We start from the raw sequence: 18,431 nt of genomic DNA, 5'->3' as shown, positions 1-18,431 counted from the left end.
GATTTCTCAGATATATTTTAAGGATGCACTAAGCCATTCTTAAGCCTCCCAGCTCTCTTAATATTCACATTGGATGGCCATGTGCTACAGTCAAGTCAATGCTGGGTGCACCATTTGCTAAGAGGAAAGCTGGACTCTTTGAAGTGCTGGTCCTTATTACAGATTTATGAGCCTATTTCAGCCAATGCAGCTCGGGAAAGCTGATTATCTGCACCTCCAGGGATGAGTTGGAGAGTTAGGCACATCTTCATTACTTTAGTCCAGTGCCATATTGGGCAGCTAAAAGGGAAGAGTTGAATGTTTTTCATCCGCATCTTAGCCCCTAGATTGATAAGCTTGTTAACTGTATGTGCGGGATCTGCCTGTGTCTCAGGGAACATGCTGGAAAGGGTACATTTGAAGTAATCACATATTTTACATTTATTCAGTCTCACAACAAGCAAAGAAATGTTTCTACAGCTTGGAGTTGAAAACAGTGAACTGTTTTCACGCTGCAAAGTGAGTTTTGCCACAATGGAGGTGTCAGCACTAACTTTCACGTCTCTAAGTGCTTTCAGTCAATCAACAACAGCTGCCTCCTAAGGTGTTTGTTGGTGTATTAATCTCATGCTTTGAATCGTGATAAGAGCCTGAAACCTGGGCTTGTGGTTAATATTTCCGCTATGTTGTTGTTTTTGTGCCAGCAATTCCATTTGTTAAAAAAAAAAAAGGTCAGAGTAAAAGCCATAATTTCTGAGACATTAATGAAAGTAAATGTTTCTATAACAAATATCTTTAAAGATATGTTTGACAGAAAGTGGATATATTATCTGCCTTGGCTTAAGTTATATGGTAAAATGATACTCTTTCTGTGTATCCATTAAGATGAAGCCAAGAGATATTTTTAAATAAAGCACATTAAGTGCTTTGATAATGTTTTAGCAACATTTTAAAATAAATGTGTGTGATGCTATCTTGGCTGCTTAAGCACAAAGGAAATGTTAGACATTAGCATAGATACTCTGCTCAGCTACAGCTAAACATTAAGAAGACACTGAAATGTTTAACTTACTTTAATATTGAGTTTGATATAGAACAACACCCCCCTTTTAAAATTCAGTGTGCAGAGTTAGCTAGGTGAGCTAAAAGCGTGTTTGCCAACAAGTATCCGAACTGAGACAAAACAGTAAGCTAAAGCTGCTAAAAAGGCTAGCTTGGTTAAGATAGAAGATACAGAAAAGTCAACTGAACACTTCTAGAACTCACAAAATAAAATATAAATGTTTACTTGACTTAAAACTTAAAAATATAGCTACTGAACAGTGATGACCAAAGCAAAACTAGCTGTTTTCTCTTGTGCTAGCCAAAACCAATCTTCTTTTCACATATGTCGCAAATCTCCTCTAAAAACAGCCAACCCTCTTTTTTTTCTTTTACTAATTGTCTAACAACTTTTGTTTTATGGCAGTGGCCCCCTATATTTGATCTTCAAAAATGTATTAGTTTCTTTTAAAGATTTGAATGAGAAAAAACACACACCGGCTAATGAAGTATCTTGAAGCTAAGTTGAGCAGCAGACTGCAAGCTTCTGCCTCTCTTCTCTGTAATTTCTCAGTCGTGGACTTTGATCCTGACAGCATATAATAAAATTGTGAAATATTTTGATTAAGTGTCTTAATGGCTGACAGAGTGTTTCTCCAGAACAACCGATGGTGATCTCCTCTGACACAGAACGCATTAGGAAGACATCCGATTTTCACATCTGCTCATGATAAAGATTCAAGCTTGAAATCAGCCAAGTGGCCCTTAATTAGGGGGAAGGCAGCTTGTAGATCTATGGATTGTGAGACACGGTGATGGAGATGCAATCGCGCTGCAATCCGTCCTCGGAGAGGCCACGGGGGAAAAAAGTGTGGGTTGACTTTCTTCACTCCTACACTGGCTGCCTCTGAACACTTCACTCAGAATGCAGATTTAACTGGGAAACAGAGAGAAAAGAGTTCACATCAGTGCCGCTCTCAATTTCTCATGCTAGCTCTGGTTTAGAAAAGAGCTTCAACACACTTTTGCTTGTTATTATTGTTTTGTTGGTATACTGCCAATTTATGTCCCTATAGAGCCTGGAGATACTAAGATGCTCTGAATCTGCCCTGAGCACAGTTCACTCAGAGCTGCTCATCCTTTTATATAACATATGATCTGGTTTTATCTACTTCCTCTTGTATACAAATTACATAAAAAATAAAAATGATGGATAACTGTCTGAGTAGTAAAACTAGTTTAATTTTTTCCACTTGTTTTGAAGTGTTGCTTGTTTTTTTCTGGGACCATCGCAGCATATTTAGTAGAGCCCGACCGATATGGGATTTTTGGGGCCGATGCCGATGCCGATACTGGGGGCAAAAAAAGCCGATATCCAATATATCGGCTGATATCCACTATATCGGCCGATATATCAACCAATATCCGATATATCGGCTGACATATATAATAAATTCATTGATATACACGGGATATATACTGTATATAATCAAAAATCATTATAATACCCATATGATTCAAGACAGAGACACAACACTATTAAATTAAAACAAGGAACTTAAATTATAAAACTGTCAACATAAGAACTGTAGTGTAAACCAATGATTAATAAGAACAAGCTGTAAACACAATAATAAATAAAGAAGTCAAACTTTAAACACCTTAAATAAATAAGTCAAACTTAAAACAGTAAGTATAAAAAAATAAAAATGTTAACACACAATGAGCAACTTAAACGACTTTAAAACGCTGTATTATAGTCTTACATTAGATAATAGTGGACGTGTGAATTAACAGTAGCATTTATCTCTGTTTATCTCACAAAAAAGCAACATACACAATGTTAAAACGTCATTCTATAGTCTTACATTAGATAATGGCGGATGGAGGGGGCGGGCACTCGGGCAGTGTGCAGCCCAACACACACACACAAGAGCAGGAGCCACAGAATCTCCATGGAGCAAAAATTTTTATAATTGGCTACATTTTGGCCGATGTTGATTAATCGGTGACAGGCATAATCGGTCGGGCCGATTAATCGTAGGGCTCTAATATTTAGACCTCTTTAATACCTACTTCAGTGTTTGACTTATCTGTATCTTTAGCAGCCACCACAGACAGATGCTTTGGGGTTGGTGTTGTGTTTATTGGAAGAAAAAGAATCAACAGATAAGCAGAAGTTTTGTGGTCCTGCACATCAGAAACCCAACACTTCCTAACATCCAATTGGTTGGTTCTCCTGCTTGACTTGGTTTGGTTTGTCTGGGCCTCTTTTTTTTATGTCTGTGTGCTTTGGAAAGTGGCTTTGACGGCTTTGTGGGGAAGTTTTATGTTAGAACGTTGTCTGAAGTGTAGCTTATATGCTGTGGCTGCTTGCTTTGGAGCAAAACGACTTCAAAATATCAAATTTTGGCTCTGAAGCGCCCAGTACAGTAGAATAATAAGCGAATTCTTCATGAAAAGCTCAGTTGACCTCCATTGTGAGCATTGATGGGTTGTGACAGCACTGCAATAATGAAATTTGTATTGACTTGAATGAAAAAATATGCACTGTAATGCCAAATAACAGAAGGACTCCATCCATACTAAGCTGCATTTGTCCATCTCCAACTCTTAGCTTAATTGACTGCTGCTGTCAATGTTTTTAAGGGATCAAAGTAACTGAAGACAAACGAGTGACAGGCTGGTTCCTCTGTGCTGCTTGTCTTGTCAGGCTTCAATTTAAGCTGTATTGTTTTTGGGATTACATCATTTTTCTTTCCTGTATGTCGTAACACATCAGCATGCAGAGGCTATGAAAGCATGAAGTTGATTAATTCTTCAAAAGAGAGGCACAATTCACCCTGTCAGATATAAGGGATGGGAATTTACAGTAATTCCTGTTCTCAATTACTCAAAATATTTAACTAAAAAATCCTCGAGTATTTGTAAATTATAATTTTTTTCATAGTAAACAAAAAACATTCACAAGCTAGTATTAATGAAACATCCATTCAGCCTATTGGATATTGTCATACGAGATCAATACAGATGAATCAGGGGTCAAGGAAGAAAGAGTGGACGTCTGTTTGTGTGAAGAAGAGCATCCGTGGGCATCCTCAGACTAACTCTGACAATGTGACGGCCTCTCTGCATACATTGCCCTCCTCTGGCTGGCATTCATCACCAGTAATTGGCTTTCTAAAAGGGAGATCATGTTTCGTCCATAATGATTTTCTGTCACCTCCACTGAATTATGCTGCGCACCACTTTGTGTGATATTTGACAGGAGAGCAAAAAAGGTCCTTGCAATTTTAATGAGCAAGGGACAAGCGAATACACAAGTTTAGAGGATGTAGAAGACATAAAGAAGGGTTTTTCTGTGTTTCCAGAGGTTCAGGTGAAAACTGAGGATCTCTAAGTAGGACATGGGTATTGAAACAGAGATGAACGCCTCTTAGGGAGTAGAGGCGTGGGAAACTGAAGCAGCAGTGTAACGTGTGCACATGGACTTCATGTGTTTACTTCTGTTCCATTTACAGCGAGCATTATTTTAATGAATGTGATGTACTGACAAACATATTTCAGCCACTTTCGACAGAGGGTCTTATGGGATTGGAGAAAATAGTTGTATAATGTCTCCGTAGCTCTGTATGAGTCTGACATGACTGCACAATAACCCCAATGATGTCATTGTAATGTCATCAGGGTTACCGATGGGAGGGGCTGTTGTGAAGGCAAGGCATTATGGTTCCCCATTCTATATACATAGGTAGGAAGTAGCAATGCTGGATGTACTTAATGTGGTGAGGTTATTGCATAATGATCTCCTCACTGGTTCATGACAAGTTGAAGGGGTGGGATTCAAATACTTACCCCTACAGGTCCCCAGAGGGCTGGCCATGGGGGTTTGTGAATTTTCATTTTGGTGTAAATCATGTAAAGCTTTTACAAAGATGCCAGGGGGACAGTGTCAGGCCTTAAAAAAGCACAATACCCCCACAATATGCATGGTAGTTTTGTAAAACTTATTCTTTTTCACAGTTTTTCTGATCCACATCTAAACAAAGTATTAGGTCACTGAAAACACAGGCTCTCACAAGTGCCTTTGAATACAGAGGTTTTAGATAATCACAGATGACAAATATAAACAATGCTGTATTGACAAAGGCCTGAAACTCACAACTGCAACAGTAAACTTAACAGAGAAATATTTACTGAGGTCATAACTAACAGAATGAAAATTCCTCATTTAAAAACCCAGAGAGCTAGGATTGTTTTTGCAACCAGTCACATCCTCTTACTGGTTTTAAAATAATAAATGTTTCAGTCATATTCATGTTGGTTTTAACCCTAACGCTGTGTCAGCTTGTCATGCAGCCTATGAATGAAATCCAAAGGTAGTGTGAGCTGCTTTCTGGGAAATGTAGGCCACACTATTTTTATCATCCTTCTCTGAACGGTTCCCATATTAAATAGAGGATCAATTACAAATAGTTGGAGTCCCCCTTTAAGTTCTAACCTCAGTCCAGAACTGGATCACCTCTGAGGGTCACTGAACGCAGCTGCACTGATGGCACTCTTGGGTTACGCAGTCAAGAATCATGTTTAAGATCCGAAGGCCTAAAATTTGATCTGACATCAATCCAACTTACTTATTTTAACCAACAGTGAGGCAAAAAAGGATTTCCCATCAGTCAGTGTGCCTCTGGCAGTGAGCGCACAGTTGTAGATGAGAATCTAAAAAGATATATAAATAATGAAGCCCCAAACAACGTGGGCTGAGCTGCTGCCGGTTGCGTAACTCTGCAGAATAGTCAGATCTCCCTCATTATTTCTCCCTGAGCTCTCTGTGGGTTAATTCCCCCACGCTTGTCATCTCCTTCATTTCAAGAAGCAGCGGTGGCAGAAGCAGCACTCGTCCCCGGGGGCCTTCAGGCAGGCTGGCATCGCCACCACAGCGCCTACGCCGCCATACAGCTGAGACAGAAAAGCAGGGCAAACCCACCCACATCTCTGTGTCAGGGTTCACAGCAGCAGCAGGAAGAATTAGTACCTTAAACAACCAGAGAACAAACCCAGGAATGCATGTATTGACTTGTTCTATTATAACTGGGTTACTGAGTGAATGTCAGTTATATAAGGTCATGTAGGATGCATATGTTTATATAAATCCTCCAGGATAAGTAGGGAAATAAAGCAGGCAGCTGAGGGTCGGTCACAGTGACTAAAGGCATCTGCTCGCAGAGAGTTTACCTCCACAGGCTGTAATTTTCACCCGAGGCTCAGCTGTCTGTGCGGGGAAGTAAGGAGGCTTAATGGGAGTTTATTTTATCATACTGTGCTATTATTGCCTTAATGGCCTCACACATAACCCACCAAGGACTGTGGCACCGTGAACACACACAGTCTGAACTGTCAGGCTCAGCTCATCTGATGCTACCCTACTCCACTCAGCTGTTTAGCTCTGCTAGGTTTGTGTGTGTGTGTGTGTGTGTGTGTGTGTTTGGTGTGTGTGTGTGTGTGTGTGTGTGTGTGTGTGTGTGTGTGTGTGTGTGTGTGTGTGTGTGTGTGCAGACACATGTTTAGGTCTACCGTGAAGCAGATGCTCTTTAGTGTACTTTGGCAGCGCTTCTGTGATAATTATCATTCCCTCTCTTGGTGGGATTTTCTCTTGTGTGGGAACAATAAATCATTTGTGACTGAGAATACATTCTTTAAAATGTAGTTTTTGGCAAGGTTTAGAGGAGAGGAGCCTGATGTTGAAGGCACAACCTCTCGTATTACCAGAGACTGTAGCTACGATAAATACGCCTGCATGCTGGAAGCTTAGTGTATTTGAGAGGTAAGAGGGTGAATGAGATTTCTGAGATAGTTTTGTGAATTACAACTGTCCTCTTTTGAATTAAATTTCATCATTAGCATGCTAACATATCACAATAAGAATAGACTGTCTTTTCAAACATATTGTCAGCAATTGTTGTTCAAATGCTAACATTTAATCAAAAGTACCAACATTGTTTAATACCATATTATTCAGTGTTTTTTAGAGAAATCCCCTTTGAAAAAGTAAGGTTGTTTTATTTTTGGGGACTAGGCATTGAACAGCTGCGCCACCTTCTCTCTACTTCTATCTGTCAAAAGATTTTCCAGCCCTTGTGTACACGTGAAACAGTAAAAACGTCATTAAAAGAAGAGTAAAAAGATGAATGAATGTGTCCAAACTTCAGAATGAGAAAGACGTGTTTGCTTTCTTAGCTCCATAAATAAATGCATCACTGTGGGGTTTCCTTCCATGATGTTATTTTGCTGACACAGTGCAGTGTGAGGACTTCCCCTTGCTCCTGTCTACTCCACTGCTGTTGGGGCTAGCTGAGGACAGAGACAGCTTTATCTTTTTCTAACCTCTTACTGTTAAAACTCAAGACATAAGACCCGAGTCTCTTGGCTAACTGTGGATTACCTGTCCATGTAAAGTGGGTGTGTAGAGTCATGTTCTCTATCTTAGCCGCGGCAGAATAAGTATTTTATCTGACAAAGTGTTACATAAGCCCCAGACAGCTGGTCCCACTTTTGATGCAAACGCCCCGTACTCAAAATCTCAGCGAGGGGAGGAGGCGAATAATCTGTGAAATCATGCCAGCCGCCTGAGGCCATGGCAGGGTTTCAGTATGTCGTTTTTGACTGTTGCTGTATCCGTGCCATAAAAGTTCTCACTGTGTCATGAAAGATTTTTTTTCGTCATATGGTATCTTTGTATAGCACAGATAGCATGATAATCCCTCTGGCTCCAGGCTGTTTTATTTTAGTGTATGTTAAGTACCCAGCTGGGCCATTTAAAACCAGCCTGTTTTCCATCTGAATTATTCAAGCTGCACGTTCACATAGATGGTTCTCACATTCACCTTCATGCCCCCCAGGCACTGTACACTTTACCTGCCTGGCTGGTCAACTAACTGCTGCACCTAAACTCTGTATACGTACCATATTACTGCTATATGAGAGCTTTTTATTAAATTCAAATGCTGTTAGTCTGTTTATAGGTCCTACTAAAAACTCATAACACAAAACTAAATGTTATATTAGCCTACAATAACAGGATATGTTTACTAATTAAATGAGCCTTTAGCTTAAAATATGAGGTACTACTCCCATTAACTGAAAACACTTTAGTTTTTATTACTTAGAGTGGTTCCTATAATTTGGGTTAAGGTTCCTACTCGTTAAGCTCATTGTTTACCAAGGACATATAACTCAATGATATATGAGTCAACACTAACAAGAATCCTATATATTCCTATAAGATATGTATATAAATATATATGTGTGTGTGTGTGTGTGTGTGTGTGTGTGTGTGTGTGTGTGTGTGTGTGTGTGTGTGTGTGTGTGTGTGTATTTTTCATGTTTTGTTTGCCTTAAAGCAAGCTACCACTTTAGCCTTCAGCTTAGGAGTAGGACTTAGAAAAAAAAAACATACAGAACACGGAGCAATATCCTTCTAAAGCTAAGCTAATATCAACTGAATACGCCTATGAGAAAACCATTAACTGTTCTTCTGAAATAAAGATTTAGTTGTGAAGAATGGTTAAAAATGTATTTGATGAAGTATTAAACTATTTTGTATCAATAACAGTCCTGAGTATTTGATTAAATAATTGATAGGGCAATGTTAAATGGGGTAGAATTTAAGCTAGCTCTGTTGCTAGCAAACTCATATAGAGGAGCAACTGAAAGTAAATGAAACTTGAGAATACTGGGCATGATGTGTGCATAATACTTATGAATTAAGACATTTTTAAGGCTCATTTAGAGTTTGCTAATGTAAGGGTTTTGAGACATCCTTTTTCTCTCTTGTAGCCCAGACTCCTTTTTAACATTAAAACAGCCAAGTGAAATAAATAGAACAAATAAAGCTCAGATAAGTTTAAGTTCATGCCACATCTTTTATTGTTGTGGAGGAAGTATTTATTCCCATCACTGTATTATTCTCACAAACTAAATTTGAGCTTTGTCCAAAACTTTGAAAATAAGACCAAAGCTCTGATAAATGTCTCTTAGATTCCTCCAAGCATTTGGCTTGAGAGCGTTTAGTGTCCTGACATAAACCTTTGAGACTCCACTGTAAGAAGAGAAGCAGTGGCTAAACTTAAACACACTGTGGTATTTTCAATGTGGCATGTTGTGTTTAGACTCCCTTCACATTCTTTATGTGCTACAGTAAAGAAGGCCACCTCAAAACATCTCAAGCTAAGCCGAGGATCACGCTCCCTCTCGGAGCTTGGCGTTACTCCTCGCTGCGGGTCATGGGGTGATTATCTCTTCCTGTCAGGAATGCTGAGAATTTCCTGCATTTTCTGCCTCTTCCGGCCTTGTTAGCAGTTGGGCCTGAACATGTGACAGAAAGCTTGGGCCCGGCTGGCTCTGATTGACTGGATCCTTCTACAGTTCTCTGTTACCTAATGCTGTGGAGGAGCATTACCAGGCACTGCCTTGAAGGGCTGTTTTCATGGCGATCACTTCAAGAGAACAGATGGATTGAATGAAAAGTATTCAGGGGGTAAATAGTGTGCACCTGCAATAAAGAGGCTTTAGATTTGGCATATTATCTTTCTCTTACTCTCTTTGTTTGATAAAACCACTTTATTGCCCCACCCTGTACTCATAAAGTATATTACTCATTAATAGAAACCATACCTTGCTTATTCCACATTTAAACACTGGTCTGATGCTTTTTAAAGCTGATATCTGACACTTACTTCAAGTTCTATAGCATCAAGTTAGTTTATTGTATTAGAATAATTACAATGGTTTATGACAGTGGTGGTAGCATAAAGGATATTAAACCCCATCAAGGCCCTCTAAATTAAATGATAAATTTTAATTCTTTGATTTAAGCATCATGGTTAATTGGTAAATGTCTGGAAGAACTTCTGGGGTTAGATTGCTTTGGCACCCCTTGTGGACAAAACAGTTAGATGTATGAGTGGATACCCTTGCAAAAATCTCACCAAGCGGTGTTGTTTGGGTTATTTGTTTATTAGGTGTTTCACATGGCAATTGAACTTCCACATTTGACACCTACCCCCCACCAGCAGGCTTAGGCCTCAAAAAAAAAAAAAAAGTAAAAGTAAATATTTACACCAAGGATCTTTTTTGCTATTGCAAGTCACAAAGAGGCTCCGGTATTAATTTCAGTCTGCGTCAACACCCAGTAAAAACTCCTCACAGGAGCTTTAAGTTCAGTGTTTTCACTTTCCTGGGTTGTATTGACCCACCTTGAGAAGTATTTTCTCTGTTAGTGTCATAAAATAATACATAGACTAAAAACTGTACTTTGTAAATATTCTTTGATGGAAGGTTGCAGTGAAACTATCTCATTCTCTTAAGAAAGTAGCTTCTATGTGACATGAGTTAACTCAATTTCCATTTTCTGAAGGAAGAGGCTGAAAGAAACGAGTTTCAGTGTTGTCAGTATGCTGTTTGTTGATCATTACACATGTGGCCCTCAGCCTAAACATGTGGATAGATAATGTTTGTGTGTGTGTGTGTGTGTGTGTGTGTGTGTGTGTGTGTGTGTGTGTGTGTGTGTGTGTGTGTGTGTGTGTGTGTGTGTGTGTGTGTGTGTGTGTGTGTGTGTGTGCATGTGTGCATGTGTGCGTTTCCCGCTTTCCAGCAGCAGTCAACTCTCAGCCATGTTGTTTGTGTCACAGGGAGAAAGAAAAGCTCTGTTTGTGTAGGGTGGTGGTGGTGTTGGTGGTGGTGGTGATGGTGCAGAAAGGGGTGGAGTAAGAATCAGACCCAAGTATAGGCTGTCTCACCACAGTAACTCTCCCCACCCTTTCTACGCTGTCACTCCCCCTTTCCCAACTCTCTCCCTGTCTCTTTCTCATTCCCACCTGCTTTTTTCGGGGCAGCGTATGAGGGCGGGAAAATATAGATGTCTCAAAATGGGGGAGCAGAGAATGACATCAAAGTGTTTGAGGCCAACTTTGAAGAGCACAAGGGAGGACTCGGGTCTCTCTTGAAACTTACCAATAGAAGAAGTTCTTACACTGCTTGACAGCTTTTGAGTTTGAGATAACTATTGCCATCTGTTATTGAATAAATATGAATGGAGTGCTGTTGGTGTAGCCCAGAACGTCAATCATTTATATATTTGTTTATTAATCACAGCAGTGCGCCTTGTTTTATTGACTGTTTGTCAGTAATTTCTGAAAATCATAAAAAATAGTCAAAGTATCATTACTCAGAGGCTTTTTTAATTCTTAATTTTAAAAAAGTGCATGTCAAGTCCCTGAAACTCAAACTGAAAAGTCTTCACAGCACTTCAGTTTCTTGGTGTGTCTTGAATGGGCTCAGGTCCTGAAAAGTAACTGGCGTGCCAGGATCATGTTTATACTATTGTATGCTATACATGATATTATTGTCTTAAGATGGTATACACAGCAAAAAAAAAGTGTTCAGTAACAATGATTTTTAATATGTGATTTAGAGCCTATGCTGTGAATTCCACTACAGAGTCATGAATTTTCTTTCAAACGCTGTACTGCCTGGAGCCCACAGCCATCAACTGCTGGTTTCAGACTTCTTGGAGACCCCTTCAGACCCCTTCAGATCCCTTCGTACAGAGCTGTCCCAAGATTTTCTGAGGGTGCAATCACATTGGCCATCCTAACTGTGCTGTTTTATAAAACATGATGGCCGTCACACTATTCCAATATGAGCCAGACATACATTATAATATGACACGCATGGCCCGCCTACATCATCATGAAGCATCTGTTTACAAGACGTGCAGTCTCATTAGAGTCAGCACAATGGAGAACACACAGACCAAAGCTACAAGTTTAGTTACTTTTTTGCTTGTTAGGGTCCGAGGCCTGAGCTGAGGGCACCTTCTAGTAGGGCTGGGCGATTATGGTAAAAATAAAAATCCCGATTATTTTAAGTGACATTGAAATCACAATTAATATACACAATTATTCATTCATTCAAAAACTTCAGTACTGATTTAAACACAACTTTAAAGAACCAGCAAGTGGCACATACAGTATTATTGATACACATAAGTCACACACACTCGCTGTGGCTGCACAAGGAGCACAGAAGAGCTATGAAGCACAGGAACTTGCATACATCTACACTGTGTGGCATATTAATTGTTTTTCTTCGATTATATTGTTTTTATGATTGTCAGATGGCAAAATTGAAATCACGATTAAAATCCAATTAATTGTCCAGCCTTACCTTCTAGTTTTAAGTAGTTTTGGTCCAACACAGCCCTCATACACCACTGAATTGAAGGACTATGCAAGGCAGCAATTTTCGGTGGTCAGCGATTACACATGACAGTTTACAATTCTACGACAATTTTACAAATTCATTTAGCAGACACTTTTGTCCAATGACATGTACACCACAAGCAAGATTTTAGACAGAAAGGAAAACATTAGTTTGTACATTGAAGTGCTTCAAGGTATTTGGTTCTGCCATCAAGTTCCTGAAGTAGGGATGGGTACTGAATCAAGTACTTGTATAGGTACCGACTGAATTCTGTCAAAAGTACCGGATATCGATTCATATAAAATTAAAAGGTACCATGTTTAGGTATCTCAATGCATCCTTGAGATTGTGAGGGGGTGGAAGAGTAGGCAATTTTCCATGCTGAACATGAACACAGCATCACAAGGTTATATATTGAAAAATAAATATTGTAAATAAAAAAAATTATAATCTATTATGAAACAAATTGATGTTTTTTACCTCATAAACACAAAAAAGTACCAAAAATTGGTACCGTTAAGTACCAGTATCGATTGCTAGGTACCGGTAATCGGTACTGTATTGGTTCAAATGTTAAAGGTACCCATCCCTAGCCTGAAGAAGTGCATTCTTCATGTAAATTGGAAAAAAAAATTAATTTATGCTGAGGAACATTATTCTGAAACAGCTGAACTATTTGCTCATGCAGTCCCTCGCCCGGACATGTTTTAGGGTTACTTGTAATGGGTAAGTTTACCCTTACATGGTTTACATCTTACTAGGCTGTTTTTGGTGTTTTTCCACTTTTGTAAATGCAAATGGAAACAACCACTGTCTATACTCCCAGTCTGTATCTATTTTCAGGTTTTTGTACCAGCAGTGAGTTCATCAAGTCTTCAAGGGCAGAACACATCTTCTAACACCTCCCAGGTTATAGTATCACAGCATGTTGCCTTCCTGTTCCCACCATTTGTTCACAGTTTGTTTACTCAAGTGTTACTTCTTGGGAGCATCTATCTGGAAGAGAGAGACTCAGCGAGCTATGGACTACAAAGACGAAGAGCACAAAGAAGAAGAAGAAGAACCGCCCGCAGCCTGTCAGATCCAGTCGGAGCAACCAGAGGACAGTTCCAGGCGTCAATCTGAAGTCTCTCCGAACAGACTGCGAACAGGCTCAGCATGCATGGCTAACTGGGCTGCCTGTGTCACACGGCTGTATGAGCACGTTAACAAGACGCTGGTAAACTGTGTGACGGGCCACTCGGAGGCACGAAAACCACGATTCCAGCTGAAGTCAGTTTCGTGGACACTTCAAAGTCCTGAACAGATTTGGGATTTCTATGCCTGAGAAAAAATTACCTTTGAGGCAGTTAAACTGGCAGAATTTCTACCTCTGGAAAACCTCAGGACACTTTCACTTGAGCCTTTGTACTCAAGCTGCCCAAATTTTTCTATTTATATTCCCTCACCCTCACCGGCACGAGATGTAAAAGTCATAATCTATGATAGAAGATTTACTCAGACCATGGGAGCCTGCTTGTATCTCTCTTGTCGGAGTGAAAGTAGGCCATGGGCTTTAGAGACAGTGAAGGAGTGATGTAACCAGGGACCTACATGTATATGTTGTTCTCTCCCCTGAGCCTTTCAGCACTCAGTCACTGATCATCCTCTCTGCAAACATATGAGTCTAGGTTTCATCACTATCATATATCACCATGAAATAGAAACATTTTTGCTTCGACACAGTGTCTGGATTTTTTTTAATGTGAGCGTTCAAGTACTACTTGGGTCGTCCTCTCACATTGACGATAGAAATCTGTCTGTCTTTCCCTCTGTCTTGATGTTAATTAAGTCGACTTCTTTCCCAGAGGGCACGCTGGGGATGGCTATTTTTGTCCCAGTTCTCCCTACTGCATGAACCCATGCCTCACTGTTTGCTAAAACATCTCACTCTCTCACAGTATGTAATGCAAACATAGTCTAATTATGACTTCAGTAGATTTCTTTCAGAGGATGTTGCGTTTCAACATATATGGAGAGGTGTCATTATTGTGAAATGAAAGTAAAACGGTTTAAAGTCAACAGGCCAGAAATATTTTTCACTTAATCCATTACATATAAATGACAGGTGTACATTTTGAGTTTTTCCAAAGTGATAAAAATAACTGTATTTCTTTTTTGCAATACTCATCAAAATGACAAGTTCTGTGATATTTTGAGATTTTTTATTATCTACAGCACTGAAAAACGTGAAACAAAGTTTTAGTTGGACAGAATTTTATCTCAGGACCTATTTTAAGTAATTTTTGCTAAAAATACTGAAAGTTAGCTAAATGAGTCAATCTGCAGTCCAGCATTTCTCTGTTAGATATTTGGCTGCTGCCTAAGTTAGGTAGTTAGCCAAATAAATAAAAACTGCTGATTCATCTCTGTTTGGCCAGAAAGTATAAACAAAGCAGCACACAAACTCACAAACACACACTTACACATTTATTTTATTCCTTTTAAGGAAATACAGATTTGGAACCACTTCTCTGTGCTTTCTTTTTATGGTGTCATAACCTTGACAACTGCCAATATTGATCTGTTTGACCCTCTGTTATTAGCTAAGTGCTTGTTAGCTGTAGCTTCATAAAGATAGTCTCAGTTTACCATGCAAAGAGCAGAAGCTTCTCCTGAATGTAAAATGTTTAAATATGGTGTTGGGATGAAATGAAAGTAGAACAACATTTGGTTTGAAGGTAAGAGTCAAGATTTTGGTTACAAGAAATGCCCTTTTAAGGGAGTCTACATTATAAAGTTAAATCAGTGAGTGCATTTTTTGAGCTATTTCCACCCAACATGAGTATTTCTGTTTCTCTGTGACACAATTTTTAGAGAGAAACATTTTCTCTTTGTTGTAATACACAAAAATAAAAGATGTGCAATTTGAGTTTTGACACATACTTTTTGGAACCATTCTATTTTTTTATTTTGTAGTACATCCAAAATACAAATGTTATGGCATTCAGGGATTTTTAAAAAACAGAAGTATATAAGACCTGATAAAGAATCGTAGTTGTACTGAGTACAAGTTTAATTATTTTTTATTTGATTACCCACAATAAGATTAGCAGACAGACTCAAAATACCTTGGGCATTATCCATCAACAATGCAAGGTAATGTGCAATATCTTTAGTTGAAGTTATTTGTTTTAGCTTCACTCATGTCCAACAGTTTATTTATTGGTTTAAATATGTACAATAGTTTCACTCGTGCAATGTTTTTATTTTAATGCAACAGTTCATTGATGTGTAACTCAACAACTATTCAACTTTTCACTTGTCCATTCACTATCATTTGTTCATCTTGGTACCCAAGACAGAGTTTTTACTGCCTTTCCCATTTCACTCCAACACGTTGTCACTCAACACTTTTTATTATTTGTATTATTTAATAGAAACTTTGCCCTTGTATTTTGTTTGCTGTATTTAGTATCTTATTTGTTATTTACTTACTAACAGTTAGTATTTCTTTTTTGGTTTTATCCCCACAGATTTTGTACTTTGTATTTTGTATTTTGTATTGTGTACTCTAGCAATGCAATTTCCTCCAGGATTGATAAAGTGTATCGTATCGTATCGTATCGTATCGTATCGTATCGTATCGTATCGTATCGTATCGTATCGTATCGTATCGTGTCTTCTCTTATCTTGTCTCATCTAATCTTATCTTAACTAATTTTTCTAAACAGGACTAAAAGGTAGCTAAAAGCAGGCTAGTTAGCCTGTTGACTAGATACAGCTAGTCTAAAGCTTAATAGTACACAAACCTCACAAACTAACGACACACACTAGTATATGTGATCTCCTTTCTTTTGTGAAAAACAAAAACAAAAGAAAGATGTCAAAAAGTTTTACATAGTGTTATATTCTTGACAGCAAAGCCAAGCTAGCTGTTCCTCTCCACAATAAGCTAACAGTTTGCAAGCTAAAACTTTTCACGAGTATTCTCGTTTTATGTCTCACATGGAAGCAAAGCTAATTGCTAACTCTTTCAATTTCTTCTTCTCTCTTTCAGTCTCCCAGTCCAACAGCAGCCTAAAGAAGCACCGGAGCCGGAGTATTTTCAGCCCCTTCTTCTGTTGCTTCCGAAACTACAATGACTACCATGTGGAGCCACCACCCGCCAACAACAAGACACTTTCTCTGCCCCCACCTCCAGAGGAGAATGGCAGCCCTCCCAAGGTGAGGCTCCACATCACGCTTGGCCAGAGTCCAAATTACACACCCTTTGAATGACTGAAAAAAAACAACCTATTGGGGATTACTTAACGTATCACAGAGATCACAATATGAGTTGAGAGGTCCAGTAATGAGAAACATTTGTTTGGTTTTGTTTCGGAGAGCTTGTTAGGGGGGTTGCCTTCCCCTGTAGAGAGCCTCACCGAGCTCCCTTCACAAATTTTTCCAGCTGCTTCAAACCCACTGAACCCAGAGGTTGTTTACCATCCACTGCTTGAAAATACGGGCTCGCTTCCCATCTTGCATTCTTCGATATCTGCCTACGCAAACAACCACACACACAGAATAACACACAAAACACCCTGAAAAGCTCACACACACACTTATAGCAGCACGTGTACGCACACATACTGCTTGCTTCTTTAATCCTAATAAAGTGGGCCTTGTGTGTGTCCGGTGTGATGGATTGCCTGGCACCCACGCCTCCCCCCTCTCCTCTCTCACACTCACTCACACACACACATGTCCTCACTCCAGCCAGTGCAGTGGGGACGTGTGAAGCGAACGTTCTGGCCGTGGAAAAAGGCGCCAAAACCAAAGCTCCTCCACAAACATGGCGTTCTGCTGCCAAAGCAGCTACTCGGGGCTAAAAATGGAGCAAAGTGGTGTCACATTTCTACTCCTGTTTACCTACAAATGTCTCATTCAAGCGAGGAATGTGCGCCTTTACAGACACTATACATGAGGTCACCGCTGACCTATTTCAGACCTACTTTCTTAACAAATGAATCCAGAGCAAACCTGGCGACCCTGCCTATAAAAAGGCTCGTAATAGTGCAATGCTGATTTTCGTGCTGGGTCTACGCCACGGTCCTTCCCAGCACTGTTCTGATGCTGGATTTCTGGGCATCCATGCCTGTTACTATGGCAGCTCTGTTTGTTTTTCAGCAAGTTGTTCTCACTTTCTTGTACAGTGTGCCTCTTTTTCTCTGTCCCTCTCTCCCTGTGCATTTCTTTATTACAGTATCAATGTGGTTGAAATATTTTCTCTGTTTTTTCTTTCACTCCAGCCTCTTTTTCTGTTTTTCCACCATGTCTCTCTCTCACTCTTTCTCTCTTCTTCTCTCTGTTTGTTTTCTCCAGTGTGACCAGGTCCAGGTCATCCCCATCCCCAGTGTATGTATTATTATTATTGTTCATTTTTCTTCATCCCCGCTCCATCACTGTAACCTCCTCCTCCTCCTCCTCCACCTCCACCTCCACCTCCTCTCTGCTCGCTGTGCTTCATCATTCTTGCTGCATGTGGATGTTGACACAGAGGTGATTGTTCTTTGGCCTCAAAGCGCTGAAAATCATGAAGCTCTCATTGTTTTGCTTTATTTTTCTTACCCTGCGCTCGCTCTGTCAGTAGAAAGTAGTTCTGCCTATCCATTTATTCTCCTTTGATTCATTTATGTCTCTGACTTCATGTACTGAACACGGGATTGATTTTCTCATTAGATCAGATTTATTGGATTTTACACCAGACCTTTCAGCCGCAGCTTGGATCTACAAATGGATGTCTTTAAAGCTCTTGATTAAATTAGGTGTTTGTCCACATAGAGAAAGATAACAACATGATTATGCACTCAGTGGTCACTGAACTGACTGTGACTCCATTACAATGGACTTGTTCGGTGAGCAGAGTTATCTGATCCCTATTTGTTTGTGCTGAAACTGCTCTTCATTCAGCTATTTTGGAATCCATGCAATGCCTGTGGTTTACTGTAATTTAGAATATTCACACTCACAGCATCTCACATCGCAGCCAAGCTTTAAACTACACAACCCAGCAGACACCGCCTTTCAAAGGCTGTAATCGCATGTTGAGATGAGGTCGACTCGTTTAAGTACCCAGGTTGATGACCCTGTGATGAGACTAAAATAACTTGAGCAGACCTGGACAC

General features: G+C 39.6%; 1 protein-coding gene across 2 annotated transcripts in view; it reads left to right on the top strand.

Annotated features, from left to right (window-relative positions):
* ctdspla (CTD (carboxy-terminal domain, RNA polymerase II, polypeptide A) small phosphatase-like a) overlaps window positions 1–18,431 on the top strand; it is a 38,543-nt gene that overhangs the window by 5,661 nt on the left and 14,451 nt on the right. Inside the window, exons 2-3 of one of the 2 annotated variants that reach the window (XM_074693853.1) lie at window positions 16,322–16,488; window positions 17,629–17,661. In XM_074693853.1, coding sequence (XP_074549954.1) covers window positions 16,322–16,488; window positions 17,629–17,661 — 200 coding nt within the window. The remainder of the gene's footprint in view (window positions 1–16,321; window positions 16,489–17,628; window positions 17,662–18,431) is intronic. The other variant, XM_074693854.1, reaches the window with a different exon arrangement.

This window comes from Halichoeres trimaculatus, unplaced genomic scaffold (assembly GCF_033239565.1).
Source record: "Halichoeres trimaculatus isolate MK-OKI-2021-1 unplaced genomic scaffold, fHalTri1.1 fHalTri1_scaffold_18, whole genome shotgun sequence".
Classification (NCBI taxonomy): domain Eukaryota; kingdom Metazoa; phylum Chordata; class Actinopteri; order Labriformes; family Labridae; genus Halichoeres; species Halichoeres trimaculatus.
Note: the sequence above shows the minus strand (reverse complement) of the source record. Positions and strands in the feature narration are given on the sequence as shown.